This window comes from Acartia tonsa, chromosome 14 (assembly GCF_053477335.1).
Source record: "Acartia tonsa isolate MP-2025a chromosome 14, ASM5347733v1, whole genome shotgun sequence".
NCBI classification, from domain to species: domain Eukaryota; kingdom Metazoa; phylum Arthropoda; class Copepoda; order Calanoida; family Acartiidae; genus Acartia; species Acartia tonsa.
This window is the reverse complement of record NC_137273.1, coordinates 13,444,289-13,466,984: the sequence shown is the minus strand read 5'-3', so window position 1 is coordinate 13,466,984 and position 22,696 is coordinate 13,444,289. Positions and strand designations below refer to the sequence as shown.

General features: G+C 32.1%; 1 protein-coding gene across 3 annotated transcripts in view; it reads right to left on the bottom strand.

Moving 5' to 3' along the window:
* Positions 1 to 1,296: 1,296 nt before the first annotated feature.
* The window catches only part of ca (RCC1 and BTB domain containing protein claret), a 68,979-nt gene continuing 47,579 nt past the window's right edge, over positions 1,297 to 22,696 (bottom strand). Inside the window, exons 36-56 of one of the 3 annotated variants that reach the window (XR_013874524.1) lie at positions 22,493 to 22,541; positions 22,016 to 22,128; positions 20,967 to 21,055; positions 20,168 to 20,226; positions 19,626 to 19,702; positions 19,119 to 19,218; positions 18,827 to 18,913; positions 18,553 to 18,612; positions 18,139 to 18,268; positions 14,218 to 14,293; positions 13,181 to 13,318; positions 12,708 to 12,792; positions 12,302 to 12,467; positions 11,800 to 11,903; positions 9,237 to 9,274; positions 8,748 to 8,833; positions 7,772 to 7,849; positions 7,119 to 7,239; positions 5,868 to 5,974; positions 5,016 to 5,298; positions 1,297 to 4,833 (exon numbers count right to left, since the gene is read on the bottom strand). Coding sequence is in view for 2 of the 3 variants with exons in the window: in XM_080146737.1 (XP_080002863.1) it covers positions 5,217 to 5,298; positions 5,868 to 5,974; positions 7,119 to 7,239; positions 7,772 to 7,849; positions 8,748 to 8,833; positions 9,237 to 9,274; positions 11,800 to 11,903; positions 12,302 to 12,467; positions 12,708 to 12,792; positions 13,181 to 13,318; positions 14,218 to 14,293; positions 18,139 to 18,268; positions 18,553 to 18,612; positions 18,827 to 18,913; positions 19,119 to 19,218; positions 19,626 to 19,702; positions 20,168 to 20,226; positions 20,967 to 21,055; positions 22,016 to 22,128; positions 22,493 to 22,541 (1,845 nt within the window). In the remaining variant the exon portion in view is untranslated. Of the gene's footprint in view, positions 5,299 to 5,867; positions 5,975 to 7,118; positions 7,240 to 7,771; positions 7,850 to 8,747; positions 8,834 to 9,236; positions 9,275 to 11,799; positions 11,904 to 12,301; positions 12,468 to 12,707; positions 12,793 to 13,180; positions 13,319 to 14,217; positions 14,294 to 18,138; positions 18,269 to 18,552; positions 18,613 to 18,826; positions 18,914 to 19,118; positions 19,219 to 19,625; positions 19,703 to 20,167; positions 20,227 to 20,966; positions 21,056 to 22,015; positions 22,129 to 22,492; positions 22,542 to 22,696 lie in introns of all 3 variants that reach the window. The other 2 variants (XM_080146737.1, XM_080146738.1) reach the window with 2 other exon arrangements.

Here is a 22,696-nt window from a genome sequence, read left to right as displayed (position 1 = left end):
TAATTGCCCCCCCCCAAAAAAAAAAAAAAAAATTCTCCCCACAAGTGTCTTTCTAAAAGTTTACATGCATCAGCGAGCCTCCCCATTATTCAAAATATTTTCTTTTCATTTTTTGGTCTCTTATATGATGTTCAGACAGAAAGTGTATGTAGCACATTTAAAATTAGAAAATCATTGAAAATCAAGCCACTCTAATGTACAGCATTTATTTCTTTAATTCCACAGTACAAAATTATTCCTGTATTTAAATTTAACATATCATATAGGAAAAAATATTCTTGTATTTAAAATTAAAAATCATGTTGGAATTTTTTTTACAATTTTTAAATTTTTTAATAATGTACAGCAAATTATTTCCTTTTTATCTCATGTTTTGAAATTTATAAGATAGTTAGAATAAATTACAGAAATAATGAAAGATTTAAAGAAAAGAGCGTCAGGGGGGGGGTCGAGGGGGGTTTCCCCCCTCAGGAGAGGGGGGGTTGAGGGGGGTCTCCCCCCTCAGAAAAAGCTTGTGCTTAAATCTTCAACAAATAAAGAAAACAAAATTATTTTAAAAATTTCTTTTTTATGTTAAATATTATTATTTTTGTGACACTTGATTTTGAATGACAAAAAATGTTGAAATAAATATTACCCACTGTATGAAATGTTAAATTAGAAATCAATAATGATGTTGGAAAATTTATTCTCATTTTATACTCTGAAAAAAGGAATTGACAAAAAATAATAATTTTTATTCCAAACTTTTAAAACAGCATGCCTATTTCTTATTGGTTGACACTCAAATTAAAATAAAATAATGAATATTATTTCAAGACCAGAAATAAATTTGAAATAAATAATTTTCTTTCCCCTATATTTTTTATTCCAAAATGCCAAGAATTAATTTTGAAATAAAATAATTTTCTTTCCAACATTTTTATTCCTTTTTCTTATTGGACGTCATTTTGTGTCCAATGAGAGACTAGTGTTTAAATATTTTAAAGCTTATTACAGCATTTATTTTGAATATGATAATAGCAACATTCTCACATTAAATGTGATAAAACATTTTAAACTATACAAAGCAGTTTTTGGCCTTGTTTATTCTAAAGCTTTTGATCAAAAAAAAACTAAAATGCTTGAATTTCTTTTCCTTCAAGAAAGCTTACATCAATTGCTCTTATTCGTGAAGAGTCCCTTTATAAAAACAATATAAAATAAGCTGCCCATTAGAATCTTTTCTCAATTAATATTTTTTGTAGGCCGGATACTCATTAAATAATTTAAAAACCTTAAATATAAGCATAAAGGAGGGGCAATTATTGAAAAAATCTTGTAATCAAAAGGGCCCCTAAAAACATCATAAAAAGCCCAAGGTAAAGGGATAAGACAATGGGCAATAAATTGATGTACAAAAATTACCCCTTTTGTAGATTGAAATTATTGGTTGAATTTTGGAAACTATTTGTTTTGCAATGAAAATTACATAGATCTAAAGGAATAAGACAATGGCTGATAAATAGATGCACATTCCCAATGATGATACACAAAATAACCACTTCTGTAGATTAAAATTAGTGGTTAAAACGTTTGAACACTCAATTTAATGAATCAACCAATCAGAATTCACTTTCCTACAGTTCCTACATGTGTTAGGCCAGCGAATAAAAAAGCATTATTATAATAAAACTTTGGGAACTAGTATAATAATCAGCCCATTCTCTCCCTCTCTGGAAAATTACCCTTTTGTCCATTGTCCTAACCCTGGAGTTACTAAATGACAGATAATGTTCTTTTTATGTTTCAGCATTACAACAAAGAGAGTCATTTTTCTCACGTAATTCCGTAAAGTTGGTTGTTGGGTTGTAGTCAAATGCTCTTATTAAGTCAAAGTGTTATTAATTATAACCATATGTGTATATATATGAAATGGAATTAAACCAAAAAATGACGCTATTTTATGAAAGTATTTTGGCTTTTATGTCAAAGTATCTGACTAGCAGCAGAACGGCTGAACGACCGAATACCTTGGTAAATCGCATTGGACAGCCTACAAACAAGACTATTTATTACGCAGGGCACATAATTGCGCGTAAAAGAGGCAATTTTGTGCGTTTTTTATTTAAGCTTTCCCTGTGTATAATTCATATGCTGGTTTTGTAAGATTTACAGCCGCCAAAAACATCTAAATTCAGCCGTTTAGCCGCTAAATTGTATAAACATAAAGAAAGTTAGGCCTTAGAAAAAAGTTTTTTTTTTGTATTATATAATCATACATATGACTAATCTGAGTTTTGTCACTACTTTTCAGATTTGGTCAGGTTTTAATCTAATACTTAAATATCGCCCCCCTCATCTAAAAACTCTGACTTTTGATTACATTTCGTCAGATTATGATCTGACGAAACCTTAGTTTTTAACATTTTGGTAATTAAACACAGGTTTTGCCGCCAAATCTTAATCTGACCGATTATAATCTGACGAATCTGACCCAAAGTCACTAAATGTCATATATGACTTTTAGTAACAATGTGTCAGATTAGGTAATTTTATCAACTCTGACTCTATGTCACTATGTGACAAATTTTTGGTAAAAAAGAGTCATATTGTGAAAGATTTAAATCTGAAAACTAGTGACAGTGAATTTTTAATCTGACCGAAAAGTGACAGAAACTACTAGGGAATATCCTCTCCCTTACTAACTTTAATGGTACAATAAATAAATTTTTCAGTCAACACAAATAATTAAATAATAATGATCAATTAAAGCTTTTTTTTGAAAAATTGGTTTGAAGTAGTTTTTATTTTATAAATCACTAGCGCCTCCGCTCCTAGTGGCACTTAAAATGTTTTTGTTTTTTTTCAAATATCTAATATAAAAATTCTATGTTGCGTTGAAGTCTCTACGTAAAACAATTTGATTTTTTTGTGATTTTTCTTGGGAGGGTGGTGGTACCCTTCCCCAAAATAGTTATAACCCGTCCAGGGAACTATGAGAAGCTATCCTGTTAAGGAGAATCCGCTCGGTAAGCGAGATCCTTCGGTACATACAAACAGACAAACATGCTGTTACTTTATTATAAGGATAAAGCAAGCAAAATAGGGGAGTTGTTCCTTGAAATGGATCAAAAAATAATAGAATAATTTGATCGCTAATTCAAAGAAATTTCATAACCCATTAATAAAATATGATATAAAATACAAGGATAACAATATTCATAAACAACGCAGCAATGTATAGATTACTTATATGTCATGGGTATCTTCACTAAAATTTTCAGCTGTCAAATATCAAGTATCAAAAGGTATAATGTTTGATATAGATATGGAGATATTGCTACTTGATTTTCTATACAAAAAGTATCTAATAATTCAAATGTACAATAAGTAGGTATGTTATCATAAAAAGTACACTACAAAATTCGTATATCAAAAATTTGTTCAATTTAAAAACTACATTATTTTGGCTTGTATTGTTATGACAAAATTTGTTAAAATCAGGAATCGAAAGGGATAAGACAATGACCGATAAACTGATGTACATCTCCAATTTTGTTAAACAAAATTAACCCTTCTGTAGATTAAAATTGGTAGCTAAAACGTTTGAACACTCAATGAATCAACCAATCAAATTCAATAAAGTTCCCAAAGTTGCTAAGACAACGAATAAAAAACTTTGGGGACTAGTGTAATAAACAGCTCATTGTCCCCTCTCAGTCTCTGGGTTAAATCAGACAAACATAGTTTAATTTTTTTTTAAAGAGGACTATCCACGAACAAGAGCACGTGATTCTAAGTACCTTCCAGCATTGATCCTAAGTACTTTCTTTCAGAATATAATAGATCACCACTAATAATTAATATATTGACGAGAAAATTTATGTTTCACCACTTCAAGTTGAAGAAAAGTAAAAAAATGTTCAGGTTTTTTAGTCAAAATTCTATCAAACATTTTGTTGAGTTCGAGGTGTCTTTAATTGTCCATGTTGTCAAATGATAAAAATTAAAAAAAAGTTAAAAGCACATTTACAATATATCATATGTATGTTTAAATTAATGCTAGTATGGATTAATTTACAATCTATAAAGCACGAGTATTCGCATATGTATCATCAAATATCCATTTTATTAAAAGAATTAGCTTCATAAAAGTTTTCAAAATCAATTAAAATACCTAAAAAAAATATAGTGAAACATAAATTTTCTCGTCAATACATTAATGATATATGGTGACCAATTATATTCTGAAAGAAAATACTTAGGATCAATGCTGGAACGTACTTAGAATCATGTGCTCTCGTTCGTGGATAGTCCTCTTTATGATTATGAAAAATGAAAAACAAATATTTAAATAGATTAAATACCTAATACCAAGATATATAATTAAATAAGTCTTTTCCCTAAAACTTCCCGACGAACGCTACCCCCCCCCCCCCCCCCACTTACTTATTTTCGAAAAAAAATGAACAGGGAGTGGTTTTTTTCTATGCCTAACCCCATTGGGGAGCCTAAAACTGCAGAATTTATGCCTGCAGGGCTCTAAAACCTGCAGGGTTACCTAAATTAATAAAATAACCCAAACCTTATTTAAATCATTTAAAAATAATTTGGGTGGGGGGAGTCGAGGGGTTTGCTCATCAAAGAGGGCTAACAACAAATAAAACTTCAAAAAAAAAGAAAATATAGCTAAATTAAGAGAGTAAAGATATTCAAAGTGTGAAGATTATTAATTTAGATGTATTCTTCTTAAAATTACTTTCTAGAATGAGTTTTATTAGTAAAGATTTTTTTTTAAATTAAGTAATTTAAATTCTATTGACCAAACCTAGTGTTTTCATCATGTGTAAGCTTTATTAGTTATTTATCGCATCGTATTATAAACAGGTTTTCGCGGATATAAAATTAAAAAATAAGATAAAATCCAGTTTTCATAACCATGAGAGACCCAAGGCCCAAGCTGACAAAACTGGTGTTAATTTTACGAATTTTTTTAATATTCGTGGAAAATTGTCTATTATGCGATGTTATACATGATTTTTCAGTATGACTGAGAACCAGTTCTAATCCAGCAGATATAAATCGGTCTCGAAGCCATACTTGAAATATTTTGAAAATATTTCGTTGAGTAATTTTCATATTTTTTGATGATTTTTTCGAGTATTTTTTTATACAATTTCGTTCAGTATTTTGATTCGTTTTCATGTTTATTGTAAGTATTATTAATATCTTGTTCAATTTTGATTGAGACTGTCCAATATTTGCTTCAGACTTTCTTGGGGGGAGGAATTAAGCCCGTTGCTGTCACTGGATAACCTGAACATAGATTTACATGAAGATCATCAAGTCTAATTCCACTTTTTAAACAAGAATAAAATAACAGTTTTTAGCTGAAATAAATCACAACAATATTTTTTAATCATGGATCTTTAGGTATGAGACAATGGCTGAAACATCCCCAATTATAATAAACAAAATAACCTATTCCTTCTGTAAATTTAGATTATTAGACGCTGCTTGTTTGAACCCAGCAATCAAGCTTAATGCAACAAAAAAGAAAGAATATATTATATATAAATCCTTGGTTGCCAGTATAATTTACAGTCAAATGTCCCCTCCCTTCCTCCCTGGCTACTATAGTCAACACTAACAGGGATCTAAAGGTATAACACAATAGCCGATAAAATGGTGTACATCACCAATGATGATAAAAACAAAAATGATACTTCTGTAGATTACAATTAGTTGTTGATACGTTTGTACACTCAACCAATCAAAATTCAATAAAAATCCACAAAGATGTTAAGCCCACGAATGAGAAAATTCTATATTCTATATAATAAATCTTTGGGGACTTGAGCAATAACCTTGGGGACTATACTAACCTTGATGAGATTCCTATTTTCTGTGAGACTTTGGTAAATTGTTGGCCAAGCTTCAATAAAAATTCTGGGCTCAAACAGTCCAGCGGTTTTGCAACCATTTCAACATCCTAAAAAAAATTTTACACTAGCGGCTACGCCCCCTAGAAGCCTCTAGGGGCACTAAAGATAGGAAGGGGAAAAGTCGACCTCGTCCCATTTTAATTTTGAGTTTCAAAAGAGTAAAAAAAAATATTTTTTTTTTTTTTTGGGGGGGGGGAGGGGGTGAAGACACCTTCTCCAAAAATAGTTTAAAACCTTCCCATGACCTATAAGAAGCTTCATTGTAAAGGAGAACAATATCGGTTCAGTGGATAGCGAGATCCTTCGGGACAGACAAAAACGCTTACTACTTTATATAAAAGGATGGATCTTAAGGGATAAGACAATGGGCGATCAAATTACTCAGTCATTTGCTTAAAATTAGATCGAATTAGATATTGATTTTAAACTTTGGGTACTAGTGTAATTTACATTTGTACATTGTGTTCAATCCAGGTATCTAAAGGGAGAAGACAATGGCCGATTAATTAATGTACTACATCCCCAATGATGATAAACAAAAAAAACTTCTGAATGTTACAATCACCTAGTGGTTGAAACGTTTGGACACTCAACTCAATGAACCGACCAATTAAAAATCAAGAAAAGTCCTTAAAGTTGTGGACCCAGCGTAAAAAAAGTTTAATAAAACTTTGGTGTAATAAACAGCCCAATGTCCCCTCCCTATGTTCATGTTCAATCGCTTCCTTATAATAAATAACCAGGGTTTCGGATCCGCATTGATTTTATGCGGATCCGGATCCGGATCCTCAAAATTTGGTCAGTGCGGATCCGGATCCGGATCCGGATGCGGATCCGGATCCTACTGGATCCGGATCCGGATCTTTGACAATAAAAATAAAATCACCAAATTTTTCAAAAAAATTTTATTCTTTAATTCGAAGTCAAAAATACTTTTAATTTTCAAGTCTGAACCTAAACCTTAAAGATTGGCTCTCATCAAGAGAATGTCTGAGATTTTATATAAATTTAGGTAGATTTTTCCATTTTTTCCGCATGTTTTGGAGTCTAAGGATCCGGATCCGGATCCGCATTTTTTTGCGGATCCGGATCCGGATCCTTGGACTCAAAAATATGCGGATCCTTGCGGATCCGGATCCGGATCCAGATCCGGATCCGAAACCCTGTAAATAACATTAAACTCTGATCTACCTTTACCTGGTCCAAGTTATGATTCGCGTTGTCGGTCGTCTCCGGTGGGCTACAGAAGAGTATATAGACAAGGGAGCCAATATCACCAGGAGTTGAACGTGATAACAACTCACTCTCCAACCTAGAATAATGGATGTAGAATTCACCTGGACAATATGACATTGGAAAAATTGTCGTTAATTTAGCTTGCTACCATTGAATCCATTTATTGGTCAGTTCATTCATCCAGTAGGAGAGGAGGGGATGGGGTAAGGGAGTGGAAGGAGGTATAGTTTTTCATTTTATTGTTATATTATAGAACATGAAAATTTGGTATAAGATCTAAGTCATATTATATTCATTCTTAGAATAAATAGTTGGAAGCTTTGCACCTAAAATATCTTTGCTTGAGCAAAAAAAAAGTCGGCGATTTTACTCAAACCCAATTCTTGACCACCAAAAGCAATTTCGAAGAAACATAATAGACAAACAATCAAAAAACAACAACCCAATTTCCTCTGATCTTCGTAATGCCTGTTTTTTTGGCTTACTAGTGTTCATAAATATAGCGAATACCTTTATGAAGTAATCCTTAATTAGTTTCTCATCCACTCTATTTTTTACCTTATCACTCATTACTCTGTCTTGTGAAGAAAAAAAAATATTTTACTTACCATAAAAATTCCAAGTTATTATTCTTCCAGTGAAGGATAAGCTTTCCAAAGAGCTTGGTTTGGATGCTCCGGAAATCTGTTGTTAATATTTAGTTTATTTAGATTATAAGTGTGGGGAGGGCTATTTTTAATTCAAGGTTTAACAAGGATGACAACATCCATAAGTAGCGAAGCAAAAAAATTATGAGTGGATATTTACTACAGAGCAGTGTCATACAATAAACATTTAACATGATAAAAAAAGGTAAAACAGGAAACCATTAAAACTACACAACCTTTAAAATCACAAAAACTTAAAAATCTAGGAATCAATCTAGCACCCCAATTAATAGACAAATCTCACTAAAACTTAATGGAAATATGTATAATTGAGCATATTTAATCCCTGATAATAAGTGAAAATAAGTAGAGTCTAAAATTGGTTAATCCCTGAAAATTTCAGCCCTCTATCTTGAAAAGGAAATGAGAAAATTACGAAAACTTGAAAATCTAGGAATCGATCCAGCACCCCAATTAACAGACAGATGAACAAATCAATGTATAGATTAGATGGGCATATGTCATAGGAATCTTCACTAAAAATTTCAGCTTTCTATCTTGTATAGGAGCCGAAAAAATCACATTCCCCCATAGCGTTACGGACTGACTGACGGACAAAATTATAGAGTAGCTTCGCTACTAAAAAGACGAAGTAAAAAGTTTTTATGGGCGATTTCTCCTAGGAGGGTAAGGGTACCCTCTCCAAAAAAAAAGTCATGAACCTTGCTAGGTAGGACCTTTGAGATGCTACATTGTGATGGAGAACTATATCAGTTTAGCGGTTAGCGAGATCCTTCGGTAAACACACGCACACACAGACAGAAGACTTAAAAACATCCTGTTACTTTTATATGAGGATTGTTACACAGTTTCTTTTGCACTTAATTGTCCTTAAATCTGCCTATTTTTTATGCTTAAAATGTAAATAAACATTCCTTTGTTTCCATGTACAGCTCGTAAATAATCATAGAACTTGTTCAGTACAACAACTTTATGTTCAGATGATTCACTCCCAGTCAAACACTGAAATTAAACAAGAATAGTTATTTATCGCATCGCATTATAGACAGCTTCCTGCGGATGTGAAATGAAAAATTATAAGATTAAAACCAGTTTTGTGACCAGGGCTACCAAATCTTATATTAGTTTTAGGATTTTTATCTTAATATTCGTGGGGAATTGTATAAAATACGATGCTATACATGTTACGCATCGCATGAAAGACCTTTTCCACGAATGATAAAATAAAAATCATAAAATTAATCACCAGTTTTGCTGTCCTGGACCTTGAGAGCCAATAAAATTTACTATCCGTGGATAATATAAATAACTACCATTATGCTTTGCCTCTTACCTTATTACCAATCGTTTAGGATTCACCATTTAAAAATCATGTTAATTTCATTTAAAAAATGATTTAACTTGCCTGTAAAATTAATTCAAAAGCTTCTTTATATTTTCCACCTAAAATATAAAAGAATTAGAACATTAAAACTATTGGCGCAAAAGTTTGAATACTGCTATTTTGTGTTACCCAAGAAAGATTAATTTTCTCTGGGGACCAGTATAATTTACAATACAATGTAATCTCGTTTTCTGCAAAAATATGAATAAAAGATGCTTTATATGTCCTTTAAACCATGATTTATGAGATTACTTATCACACCCTTTTCGAAAGCCCAGCGATATAAAGGGATAAGACAATTGTTAATAAATTGATGCACACCACTAATAATCATTAACAAAATCATCTCTTCTATAGATCATAATTAGTGGTTGAAACGTTAGGACACTCAACTGAATGAACCAAGCAATATAAATTGATTGTACATTTTTATATTCGTAGAAAGCTGGTTATAATACGATTCTAGACATAGTTTTTTCGTATGGATGAGAACCGGTTCCTATCCACCGGATTCGAATAAATACGAGAAACGTCATTATAAAACTTTGGGAAATAGTGTAGTAAACAATCCCCCCCCCCCTGTAAAAAAAAATAAGAATATAATTATGATCACAAAGGTATATAAGCAAGCATCCAAGTATAAATGCATTATCTAGTAAGTACTACATAATATTATAATTTATGTACCAAACTATGTTAAAACAATATAACAAATAAAATAAATTATAACTAGTTGCTTCGCCCCTAGCATCTAGGGACTTTGTACTATAAAGAAGAGGGTATTAGTAAAATAGCCTTAAACCATCGAACAGACAAATATAAAAATAACCGTACTACTTTGTATAATACTAGTTCCTTAATAAAATTACCCCCTCAATTTTTTTAAAATTTTTTCTTTTAGAAACTACAATTAAAAATTCAAGGTCCACTAGATGCCTCTAGGGGCATATCCGCTAGTAATTATAATTTTATCAAAAACTGTAATGTATGAACAGCAAAGAAATTACATAATTGCTAAAGAAGAAGCCATTGGAAATATATTCTTATAAAGTTACTCAACAAAACAAATATATTTTTATTATGTAAACATTTTTGTAAAATAAAGCTAAAATATATTAGCAAATTATACTCCTAAGCTGTTCTGTATGATGTCTGTTGTTTTTGGTAAAAAAAATTGGGTTGTTTCCCTTAAAGTGCCTTGTAGAGCACAGAACCCCCCTCTATTATACAATAAATTGAAAATAAAGAGTGGGGGTTAGTTTAGGTTAAATTGGGTACATGTTAGCCCTAGAGGGTTAAGAGTCACCGTAAGGGATGAGAAAAACTACCTCCCTCCTAATTTTATTCAAAAAATTTTGGGGAGGGGGTATTTTCTGCTCGGGAGGTACTTTAAGAGAAAGCACCAAAATTTGACATGAAGAATCAAGATTTTGCGTAAGTTGAAGATAAAAGATTTCATAAGTTTCAATATAAAATATGATATTATATTGTCTCTTAATGGTACTTCAATTTTATAACAAGAAATTGATATTTTATTTTAGTACAAAATTTCTTGAAAAACTTTAAAATTTTCAGGGATTGAGGGGATAGTGGGATATTTATTACACTAGTTCGCAAAATCTTTTATGATAACGTTTTCTTGTTCGTTGACTTGACAGCTTTCATTAGTTGGTTCGTTAAGTTGAGAAGGTATCCAGTGTAATTTTCTGTATAATAATTGTGAATGTACAGCAATTTATCAGCCACTACTACAGTTAGGTTTTCCGGACAAAGATCTTGCAAGGAAAGGGCTGGTTGTCTGTTATGGATCGGGTTGTGAGTTCCTTGGGATCTGCTATGAAGGTCTGGCTGGCCCAGCGTTGTTATCAATCATCCAGAGAGAGACAGGTTCAAAGCTATTTTTACTTACTAACCTAATTCATAAAAAAGGATAGCTGCAGAATAATTGTCCAGAAAGAGACAGGTTCAAAGCTATTTTTACTTACTAAACTAATTCATTTAATAGAATAATTGTCTAAAGAGACAGGTTCGAAGCTATTTTTACTTACTAACCTGATTCATAAAGAAGGATAGCTGCAGAATAATTATCCAGAGAGAGACAGGTTCGAAGCTATTTTTACTTACTAACCTAATTCATAAAGAAGGATAGCTGCAGAATAATTGTCCAGAGAAGAACAGGTTCGAAGCTATTTTTACTTACTAACCTAATTCATAAAGAAGAATAGCTGCAGAATAATTTTCCTGAGAGAGACAGGTTCGAAGCTATTTTTACTTACTAACCTAATTCATAAAGAAGAATAGCTGCAGAATAATTGTCCTGAGAGAGACAGATTCGAAGCTATTTTTACTTACTAACCTAATTCATAAAGAAGAATAGCTGCAGAATAATTGTCCAGAAAGAGACAGGTTCAAAGCTATTTTTACTTACTAACCTAATTCATAAAGAAGAATAGCTGCAGAATAATTATCCAGAGAGAGACAGGTTCGAAGCTATTTTTACTTACTAACCTAATTCATAAAGAAGAATAGCTGTAGAATAATTATCCAGAGAAGAACAGGTTCGAAGCTATTTTTACTTACTAACCTAATTCATAAAGAAGGATAGCTGCAGAATTATTATCCAGAGAGAGACAGGTTCGAAGCACGTCATTTGTGTCAACATGGTGATAAAATCTTTTCAGCGTTCTACACATTTAATAAATATATATGAATAGTTATTTATCTTGGGGCTAACAAAACTGATACTTTTTGAAATCAAAACTAAAAGTCTAAGGATCTCAACTAAAAAAAAGTTACAGCACTGAAATTCGGCATGGCAGTTACTTGCATATGGAACTGCAAAAAAATGGCGGAGTTTTAGGTTGAGTTTTTTTTACTTTTTTTATTTGGGTTTTTAAAAGTGTCACATATGCCTTTTATAATCTCTTTTATGATTTTTATTTCAATATTCGTGAAAAATTGTCTTTAATTCAATGCTATGCATGAATTTTTCAGAACTGCTTAAAACCGGTTCTAAACCTCGAATATTAATCGGTAAAATAATAATAATAGAAATAGAATTATTTAATTCATGATATATTTTCCTAAGCAAAGTTTGTTGCAGTATCTCAACAGCCCCCTCCTCATTTTCTTCCAGATTCTCCATGTTAGGACCTTGAACAGGCTTCCTGGCTAAATAATCCAGGTCCTTAGCAGGTACAGGCTCTCCGTACATGGTCATTCTTCCTCCGTACACATTTGGCTTGGTTATACCTAAACAAAACTGTATCATAGATCTAATATTTTCAAAAATATTCTTATTTCATTGTTTGAACACATTAAATGTAAAACTATTCAAAAATTATTTCCTAAAGTTTTAGAAATTATAATTAAAAAATCAGATGAATAGATAAACTATATTTTACTTTTTTTTAATAAAATTTAAACCAAGAACATGTTTAAATGGACCTACCGACTTTCTGGTTATTGTAGAAAATTTATTCAACAATTTACCTGGAATCGGTTTTGGCACATCGCAGCTGTTCTGAAGACCTTGTTGCAACCGCAGGATACGTTTGGATGTCTTCATTAATAATGTCTAAAAAAGTTATGTCATAGTAACATATAGTGACTTTTTCAGCTTTGTAGTCAGTTAGAAATTCTTTTTAGGGGCATAAAATTAAAGGCGAGTGGGAGGATTTAATTCCAAAACCGTTTATCTTTTTATACTGGTTTTGAAGGAGGAATTTTAGTTCGGGAGGGGGGGAGGAGGGGAATAGGCTACTCTACTTCAAAATAGATGAAAACCTGACCGACCAAATAAGGAAATAGGGAGTATATATTAGATAATAATACTTATCAGAAAAACAGGCAAACGATACATCCTAATCCGGTTATAATAGGATTAGCAATTCTTTAGACAAATTATTTTTTTGTATGGCAAAATTTCTCCAAAAAAAAGGGTTCCTGATTCCTGAAGGCCTTACCTTAGTTTCAGGTTTGCCAGTTTCCAGAGGTGGTTTACCCAGCTGGGCTGATGTATTACTCCCCCAGCCAATAACAGTTTCACTATCCAGTACACAAATTGAGTAATCACTGCCACACGAGGCATAGATGACATGATCCTAGAATAATAAACAATAGAATAACCTCAGACAATCTTTTTTGAGACCATTGTTTTAGATAGTGTTTCGGAGCCGTAGCCGCCATATTTTGCTGGAGCCGGAGCCGTAATTTTTATTAAAAAACGGCTCCGGCTCCGGACTAGATAAATAAAGAGATTTATTATAAATTATAATTTGTTGACTCTGTTTTGTCATGTGCAAATGCCCCTATTAAGTTTTTCAAGTCCATTTTTATCAAAAATTGAACTTTTAAAACCTTTAAAAGTAAAAAATAGACGTGGGAAAAAAATATGTCGAGTTTTTTCTTGATTTTAGAGCCGGAGCTTGAGCCGGAGCCGTATTTCCAGATACGGCTCCGCGAGTTCCTTGGGACAATGCAAATTACTAGAAACCATAAAAAAAATCTAATAGGTTGTAAAAGAAAAGAAGAGCAAATAAATCAGTGTTAGTTAATAAAAAGTCTGTAACTCTATAACATGATCCTAGAATAATATAAAAACATCTGTAAAAAAAAGTAAAACTTTAATAACTACTACAACAATGAATATATATTGTTATATAACCCCCCTTGAACTACTTGAAGTTAAAATATTTAACTCTATATAAATTAAAATTCAAGTAACTATTTACTGTTTAGTGACACAAACATACACTTAAACATCCTACTACTTCATAAGAATACAATTGTCACAAATTATGAGCATTTCTTCCTACGAGTTTTAGTTGTTTGTTAAAAGGCTAAGATGAGCCGAATCAACTTCAATTAAGTTTCTTTTGTATGGTTTTTAAGGTTTTTAAGACCATACAAATGATTTAACAACCACCAATTTCTTTGCGAAATTGGTTAAAAAATATAAATGAATAATTCTTTTTTTAAAAAGGCCAAAACAAGAACCAACCTGTTCGAGAGCAGCAACCTTGGTTGGAATTCTCTGTCCAGCTCTCCCACCATGGCCAAGTTGACCGTCCAGGTTCCTGGAATACAAAAATGGATGTATGATATACGTAGAAGATATATTGACAGGAGAAATGACCCTCATTGTCGTCAATATAGCTTGCTAATATTGACCTCATTTATTGATCATATAATAATGGAAAAGGGTGGGGTAAAGGGTTGGAAGGATATAATCTTTATCTCAACCTTCTGCGCGTATTGCTTTATCAGAGAAAATCTGGTGCAACATCCAGGTAATAATGTATCAATTAATACAATAAATCATTTACGATTTTAATAGTTTTCTTGAGAAAAAAAGGACAATAGATATGAAGTTCAGTTTGTTGACTGTCTTCGACTTTAGACTTTAGTACTAGAACTAATGCAACTTTTCTAAAGGGGACTCTGCACGAATGAGAGCAAGTGATTTTAAGCAACTTCCAGCAGTGATAGTAAATATTTTTTTGTGTGAATATACTAGGGTTAAGTTTTATATGTTATACTAACTAAAAACATAAAGTTTCACCATGGTTTTCAATGAATAAAACTTTGAAATGCATTTTATGATGAATTTTGTCGAATGTTTTGTTGAGGTCAAAGGTTAAAATAAAATAAAACGCCAAAACATAATCCAATGATGTGAATTACGAAACTATACTAATAAAACTGTTTACAATATTACAAGTTAACATCCCTTTTTCTAAATTAATATTTTTCATTGAAAAAGTTTACTTTTGTGTCATTTCATCAAAACATTTTATGGTATATAGCCAAATTAATACCTAACATTTCAATTTATTTTTCATTTAAAACCATGGTGAAACTTATTTTTTTTAAAATTGATATAACGATATTAAACATAACCCTAGTATATTCACCAATAAAACATTTAAAATTGCTGCTGGAAGGTGCTTAGAATCACTTGTTTGTGCATACTCATATTTCGCTAATTCTAAAGACTTTGGGGACTAGCACACATAATTCCGCTGAATTTGTTACAATCCTAATAGACCAAACTCAATGAAATATTAACATCATTTTGCAACCCAGACAAAGAAGTGCAACAAGAGTTGGTTGTCTGTTGGATTTTACTCCACATAATATCCGTAGATGTTAGAGTATCGCATTCCACAACAAAAAGGTAAGCCTCTGGCTTTTCTAGATGATCATTTTCACTTAAAGAAGAATCCCACCTCAACGAGATAATTAACAATTGCATTAAAAATGGCTACACAAACATTCACTTCAATCAGTCAATTTATTAGGTTATTTTTCCAACTAGGCACAAAGAACGTGTCATTGAACATTATTTAAAGAATAGTTTTGATTATTTATTTTTTATTAATTCGCGAAAATTTGCGGTTAATTCATATCTTTTTCCGCTGGGAAGATTCGCATTTTTTCCCGCTGGGTAGGTAATAGAAGATGTAATTATATCTCTTGGAGCTTCGCCCCAAGAGGCTAGGGGCGAAGCCGCTAGTTGGTTATAAGTTGAATAAGATATATATACTTATAAAAGAAAAAAAAATATAGCATTTTGGAAATCCAGCCATTATTAACAAATTGATGTAGTTTTCTTTATAAAAAAAAATACAATATACATAAACAGAAAGGTAAAAGAGAAAAAAAAGATAAATTTGAAAATCCAGCCATTTTAATCAAATTGATTTAGTTTTCTTACAAGATAATATACATAACATATACATACAAAGAGAGTTAAAAATATAAAAATACATAAATAGTTTTGAATATACAGCCATTCAAATTGATTCAGTTTCTTTTTGTTGAAATATTTTTTTTTGGAAAATAAATATATCCATAAGATAAAAACTTTCAACATCTAAATTTATATGGGAAATTTTAAATCTGACTTCTACTTTTTAAAAATGTTGGTAATCCAACTAAATGATCAATCTCTCATGTTAGGATCAGAAGGAGTACCACAATGATTGCAAAAATTTCTTGTGATATTAAACACATGAAGAAATGCTTCAAAAATACTAACAGCAGAGAGTCCCAACCATAATCCAAGTGCAGATCCAAGATCAACAACAAAGCTAAACTCATCATAAGCATAATAATCAGTATGTACTGTGACTTTATCAGCTAGGTTAATTTGAAGTTGAGTTCCATTTGATGCCAGCCAATCCTCTAACTTTTTTAGTTTAAAACTCATTCTTCTACAAGGGGGTAAGCAGGAATAAGGAAATCCAGTTGGCATACCAAATATAAACATTGTAGTATCCTTCATTACTTTGAAGTTCTTTTCAATTTGTGCAACAGATTCACATTCAGGATGGATTGTGTCAGGAAACCAGGGTAATAGGCAACCCAGCCTCTTAAGCCTGACATCTTTCATTTCATTTTCCAAGCATTCGCCATAGCTTTTGCCAAGTTTATCATAATCTGTGCATGACTGACCATCCATAATAGAAGAGTCAAACAGATCAAATTCAATATCATAATTAGAACTTTCATACAATCCATATTCTTGAAGACCAAAATTAAGCATTAAATTTTCTCTTCCTAGCAGTCTGATTGAGTTAGCATAGTAGGGATCAACTAGATAGAGAGTAGTCTTCTTGTTAGTATAAAAAAAATGCTGTGCCACTGTTAACTTTACATAGCTTCTGACAAAATCCTTTAGGTTGGATAAATGCCAACTCAGTCTCATAATCCATTGATTCCAAATCCGCTCCTTTCAAATGCAAATATATTGATCTAAAGTTAGTGTAGTCATCTTGATAGACAATTTCTTTGAGCTCTGCAAATGTTTTATCTTCATTTTTTACCCTCCAGGAAGCATTATCAAGACCTTCAACAGAACCAAGCAAAAAAGTTTCATAGTCTTTGTAGCCATATTGTTGTAAGATTGTATAGTTAACCTGACCAATATCACAAACATAAACAAGGGGCTCTTTAATTTGATCAAACCCAACAGTTGAAACCGACTGAGATACAGGCATTTCCATATATTTGATAATTGAAAATTTCATTTGATAAATAAATACAAAAAATGCAAGAAATTGGAACAATATTAATGCTACTTTTAGATTTTCCATTTTAAAATTGTGTTAACCTCATAATAATAACTAAACTACTGAAAGGCATTTACTTTTAGGATACCTAAATATTAAAATATTTTAAAAACACTTCTTTAAATTGAAATATTTTCCCCATTAAAAACAAGGTTCCTTTTTCTAATATTTATTGTGTTTTATAAGAAGACTATTTACCCCTTCTCATAAAAAATTATCAATATAAAAGACATTAATTTTGGGAACTCTTTTCATAAAATTGTAATCTTCAAAATTCAATAAAAATTTCTAATTGAATAAATTTTTTTCGTCAATTAATGATATGCGTTTATTGTAATACAAACAATATTTGTATTGAGTTTAAGTGCATTTTCCAACCAAATTAATTGTTATAATTCTATTAACTAACAGTGCACATTTCTGAATCGTCTAAAGGTTAGAAATAGAGACAACAAAATGAATATATTACTACTTGGATGTTACACCAGATTTTCATTTCTCTTATAAAGTGAAACTTGTAGCTAATAATATGTTGATTCCCCCCTTCCACATCCTTTAGCCCATCCACTCCTACTGGATGAACGAACTGGCCAATAAATGATGTCTATGTTAGCAACCTGAATTGGCAACAATTTTTCCCCTGTCATAATGTCCACATATAATCTATATACATTGACAATTATATATTTAAAATATGGAAAAGCCTGGGTAATTAATAAAAACTAAATAATTTTCTCGAAAATTGTTGATATACTGTATGTTAAATCATACGCTGGCAATTACTTATTGTACAGTTGCGACACTTAAGACATCTAAAACGGGCAATTTAATCAAACTGAAAAGTTTACCTTCCCCAAGTGTAGACAGCTCCTGCGTCAGTCAGGATCATGAGGTGCTGCGACCCGGCAGAGAATGAGATAATTCTGCCGGTCACGTGGCCAGTTTCCACCACCTGGGGCAACAGATGCTGCTCACAAACTAAAAATAAACAGAAAATTGTTTAAATTTATTATAAAGTTGATGAAATATACAAAAATCAAAATAATTTCAAGGAAGTAGGCAAAAATCCGGTATATTCTGGTATTTCCAACCCAAATATTCAAATCAGCTGTTTTTCCGCCCAAATATACAAATCATCTGTTTTTCCGCTCAAATATTTGTAACAGCTGTTTTCCCGTCCAAATACTTAAATCAGCTGTTTTCCCGCAAGAACAATCACGACCAATCAGCTGATTTCTCCTGCCAATAATGTTAAGATTTACCTTGTGGAATATCAGCTGTGAGGCTGACAGGAGATTCTGTTGTAGTTTCAATGTTGGGATCTAGATAAAAAAATATCTCAAATATCAATATCTCGTACTTCTGTTGTTCGAATATTCTATTCTCTAGATGTTTTTCCGTCAAATTATTACAGCAAATCAGCTGTTTTCTCCCGCCAATAATGAAGGACAAAATATTCTATAATAAAAACAAACATACAAGACAAGAACTACGTTGTTACTATGGGCCAATTGAACAATATAGGGAAACTCAAACCTGAAACTTGGTCCTCTGAATTGTTGGCGGGAGTTTCACTATTTTCATCATCAACATTCATCTTGCTAGTAGCTGCCTCTCCCTCACCTAAACAGTCAACAGACAGAAAACCAAAATTATTAGATGAAAGATTTATTATTAGCACAATACATTAGCTTAAAACAATTTTCCATTGCTTTAAGCCAAAAATAAGGTACATTTTTTTCAAATGGAATACTATACTAATAACTAGAGTTTTAAAAGGTGGAAATATCTCATTAAATAACCCTTTAAATATAAAATTCTTTTTTACCTATATTAATCTTCTTATTTGTATTAGCTGCTGTGTTGTTGTTAGGAACATTAGTTGGCAACAGTCCTTTTTTCCTCTGAAGAGCTTCGAACCTTAGAATCTAAATTAATGAATTCAATTAGTTTCTTTATGGGGGGTTTCAAAAAGAAGGACATGCTGACAAAGGTCATGCAATATATTTTAGGGTGTATGTCATAAAGCCTCATTTGGTCAATTTTGACTAAAAGTGAACAGGTCATGCTAGACATAATTTTTCCGTAGGACTGAGATCCGGTTCTAATCCACCGGATATTACGAAGCAATACGGAAATAGATAACTTTCCCGGGATATTTAAATAAAAATTATAAAATGAAAAGCCCTTTTTTTACCTCCGAGGGGCCGAAGACTGTACATGATTTTAGTATGGTTAAGAACCGGTTTTAATCCAGCGGATATTAATCAGTTTCTAAGCCACATCTTTTTCACGGCAGAGAATTTCTTTAATGTACAAAAGTTAGGTCTTTTACCTGCGGGTGAGAGCCCCATTGATACAACAAGTTTCCATTGGAACATGCCATACTGAAGAAATAACCAGCAGATATCTACATAATGAAATGATATTTTATTATATCCTTGATTTTAAAATAACAAAGTAATAAATATAGCCGTTTTATTAATGCCTACAAAATTAATTTACACATGTTTTCATGCAAATTATTAAGCTACCAAACGTAGAATTAAATGAATAAAAGTTGAGGGGGGGGGGGATATCAATTTTTCGACTTAATTCCCTACATCCTAAGGTAAACTCTAACTACTTTATCCATAAAAAGAATTTTTATTTTGATGTTAAACAAGAATGACAATATACATAAACTAAGCAATCTGAAAATAAAAATAAACATTGGAGGATTGTTACACTTTTAAGATAATTTCTCCGTGTTAAAGGAATCCTCATTCAAAGTTTGCAATTGCTACGATAATTGTATCAGATATATATTTTTAAACGTTTTAAAGCTTGGCTTTATAAGAAATTGAGTGAAAGATTGATAAAAAACATTATTTTCCTGGTCTACTGGTGAAGGAAGCTTAGTTAACACTGGTACATAAGATTTGGCTACACCACCTTTGCATTTACTCGTTCACATTAACATATAGGATCACAGTAATCATGTACGACTTTCCCTACTTTCCAAGAATTCAGTTTGCGAGGGCGTCGAGGCTTTTTATATAATTTCTTTTTTTTTTGGTGGCGCAGGGGGTGGTGAAGGTAAAAATCTGGACAATAGGTATTTTTATTGAAGGGGGGGGGGGGGAGATAGTTTGTAAAACACCAATTAACCCTCTCCCTTCTTGGACGTCCTTGGCCGTTTAGGTTATTTTTTAGAGAAAGAGGAGGGTCTAGAGATTCCATAACACAAAGTGTATAGTACGTCATAGAAACTTAAACTTCTAATAAAAAAGTATATGAAAGATCCGTTGAAAGAAATCGAAAATTAACTTTTTATTGGGTGCTTTTATAGTACTGGTAAAAATGGCAATTTTTAATTTTGTTTTGTATTTTCATCACGTTTGATTAAATGAACGGTATTATATAGAAAACTAAGAATTACAAAGAGGGTAATTTTTTCACATCCTTCTCATAAAGTAACAGGATGTGTGTTTGTCTGTGTGTGTTTACCGAAAGATCTCGCTAACCGCTGAACCGATGCCCAGAGAGGCCTCTAGGTTTAACCTTTTAGTCAAATGCTCTTCGTAAGAACAGTTTGACTCAATAATTTGACTACAAGGTTACACTCAACTTTACGGAAAATACGCGAAAAAAAAATTACCCCCTTTATTAATTGAAGTTAATGTGACAATTTCCTGTGCCAAGTTGACCGAACATCCCCAGTCCACAAGCATACACCAGCCCATCATTTCTCAAGAACAAGGTGTGTGCATACCCAGCGGAGATCTATAATATATATACAATAACAAGATGAGAGAGAGAGAGAGAGAGAGAGAGAGATAGTATATGCCTAGACCACAAGCATACACCAGCCCATCATTTCTCAAGAATAAGGTGTGTGCATACCCAGCGGAGATCTATATACAATAACAAGATGAGAGAGAGAGAGAGAGAGAGAGAGAGAGAGAGAGAGAGAGAGGGAGAGAGATAGTATATGCCTAGACCACAAGCATACACCAGCCCATCATTTCTCAAGAATAAGGTGTGTGCATACCCAGCGGAGATCTATACACAATAACAAGATGAGAGAGAGAGAGAGATAGAGAGAGATAGATAGAGAGAGAGATATATATATTGAGAAAGAGAGAGAGAGAGAGAGAGAGCCCCCACCGTCCTGACAAAGGAATAAAACAAGGATGACATCATCTGTAACGAAGCACAAAAAAGTCATGGTGGGAAAAACATCCAAAGTAGTGACGTGTAGTATAATAGAACAAACAGTTAATTTACTAATAATGTGTATTAATCCAATTACATATAATTATATAAAATAAGGTTATAATAACTATTATAACAATAATATCACTTTTGGTCTGTGCCGGAACCCAGAGCAAATAACCTTGCTCCAAGAAAGAATACATAAGACTCAAGTTATATTTGTCAAGTACATATATTTCTCTTAAGGCAGAGAGAAATGTGCTTTATATTACAGTAGGTTCTATAGCAGATGCTCAGTTTAAAAAAAATAGAACTTACAAAACCTTTATAATAAAATAGTTTTTTATATCTTTTGATGCATGAGAGACAGATATACGGACAAAACAATATATAAACTAGATTCACACAGTCCATAGGAGAATCTATACTAAAAATTTTAGCTTTCTATCCTAAATAGTTGGCGAGAAAATCGCATTTTCCTTTTATCTTTACGGACTGTCTGACGTATGGACAGACGAAGTGACTTACCTGCTTAATATTGCAAGCAATCTTCTTGGAGTTGATAGGTTTAGGTAGGAAGACATCATGTATGGAGTTGTGGCCCAGCTGACCGTGGATAGCCCACCCCCAGGTAAACACCTACACTCAATTCTTTATTATTATTTTACATTAGTTGAGAAGCTACTCTATAATTCACTTTGTATGTCCTGTAAGTCGCTATGGGGTAATTGTCATTTACTCAGCTGCTATTAAAGCTAGACATTTGATTTTTCTTGCCAATACTTCTATCATTATCAGGCATATTGAAGTAAATAACAACCATAAGAAAAATCTAGCTTTAATAGCGGCTAAGTAAATCTCATTTTACCCATAGCGTTACTGGCGGACTGACAAACAGACATAGTGAATTATTGAGTAGCTCTAAATTTCACTATCCGCGGAAAACTGTCTCTAATAAGTAACTATTCTTAATCTAAACATGAAATAAATAAAGTAGAGTTTCCTGTCCGCGACTGTCAAGAGCAACACTATGGTACTGGCCACATTCAACCTGGTCCATATACAAGGTCAAAACAATAATATAATGATTTAATCAAATTACCCAAAATTTAGTACCAGAATTATTTACAGTCCCATGTTCTTTCCATTCTTGATAAATTGTGTATAAAATGAAGTATTTAAAAAAATAAAAAAAGGTTTAAAGGCTAA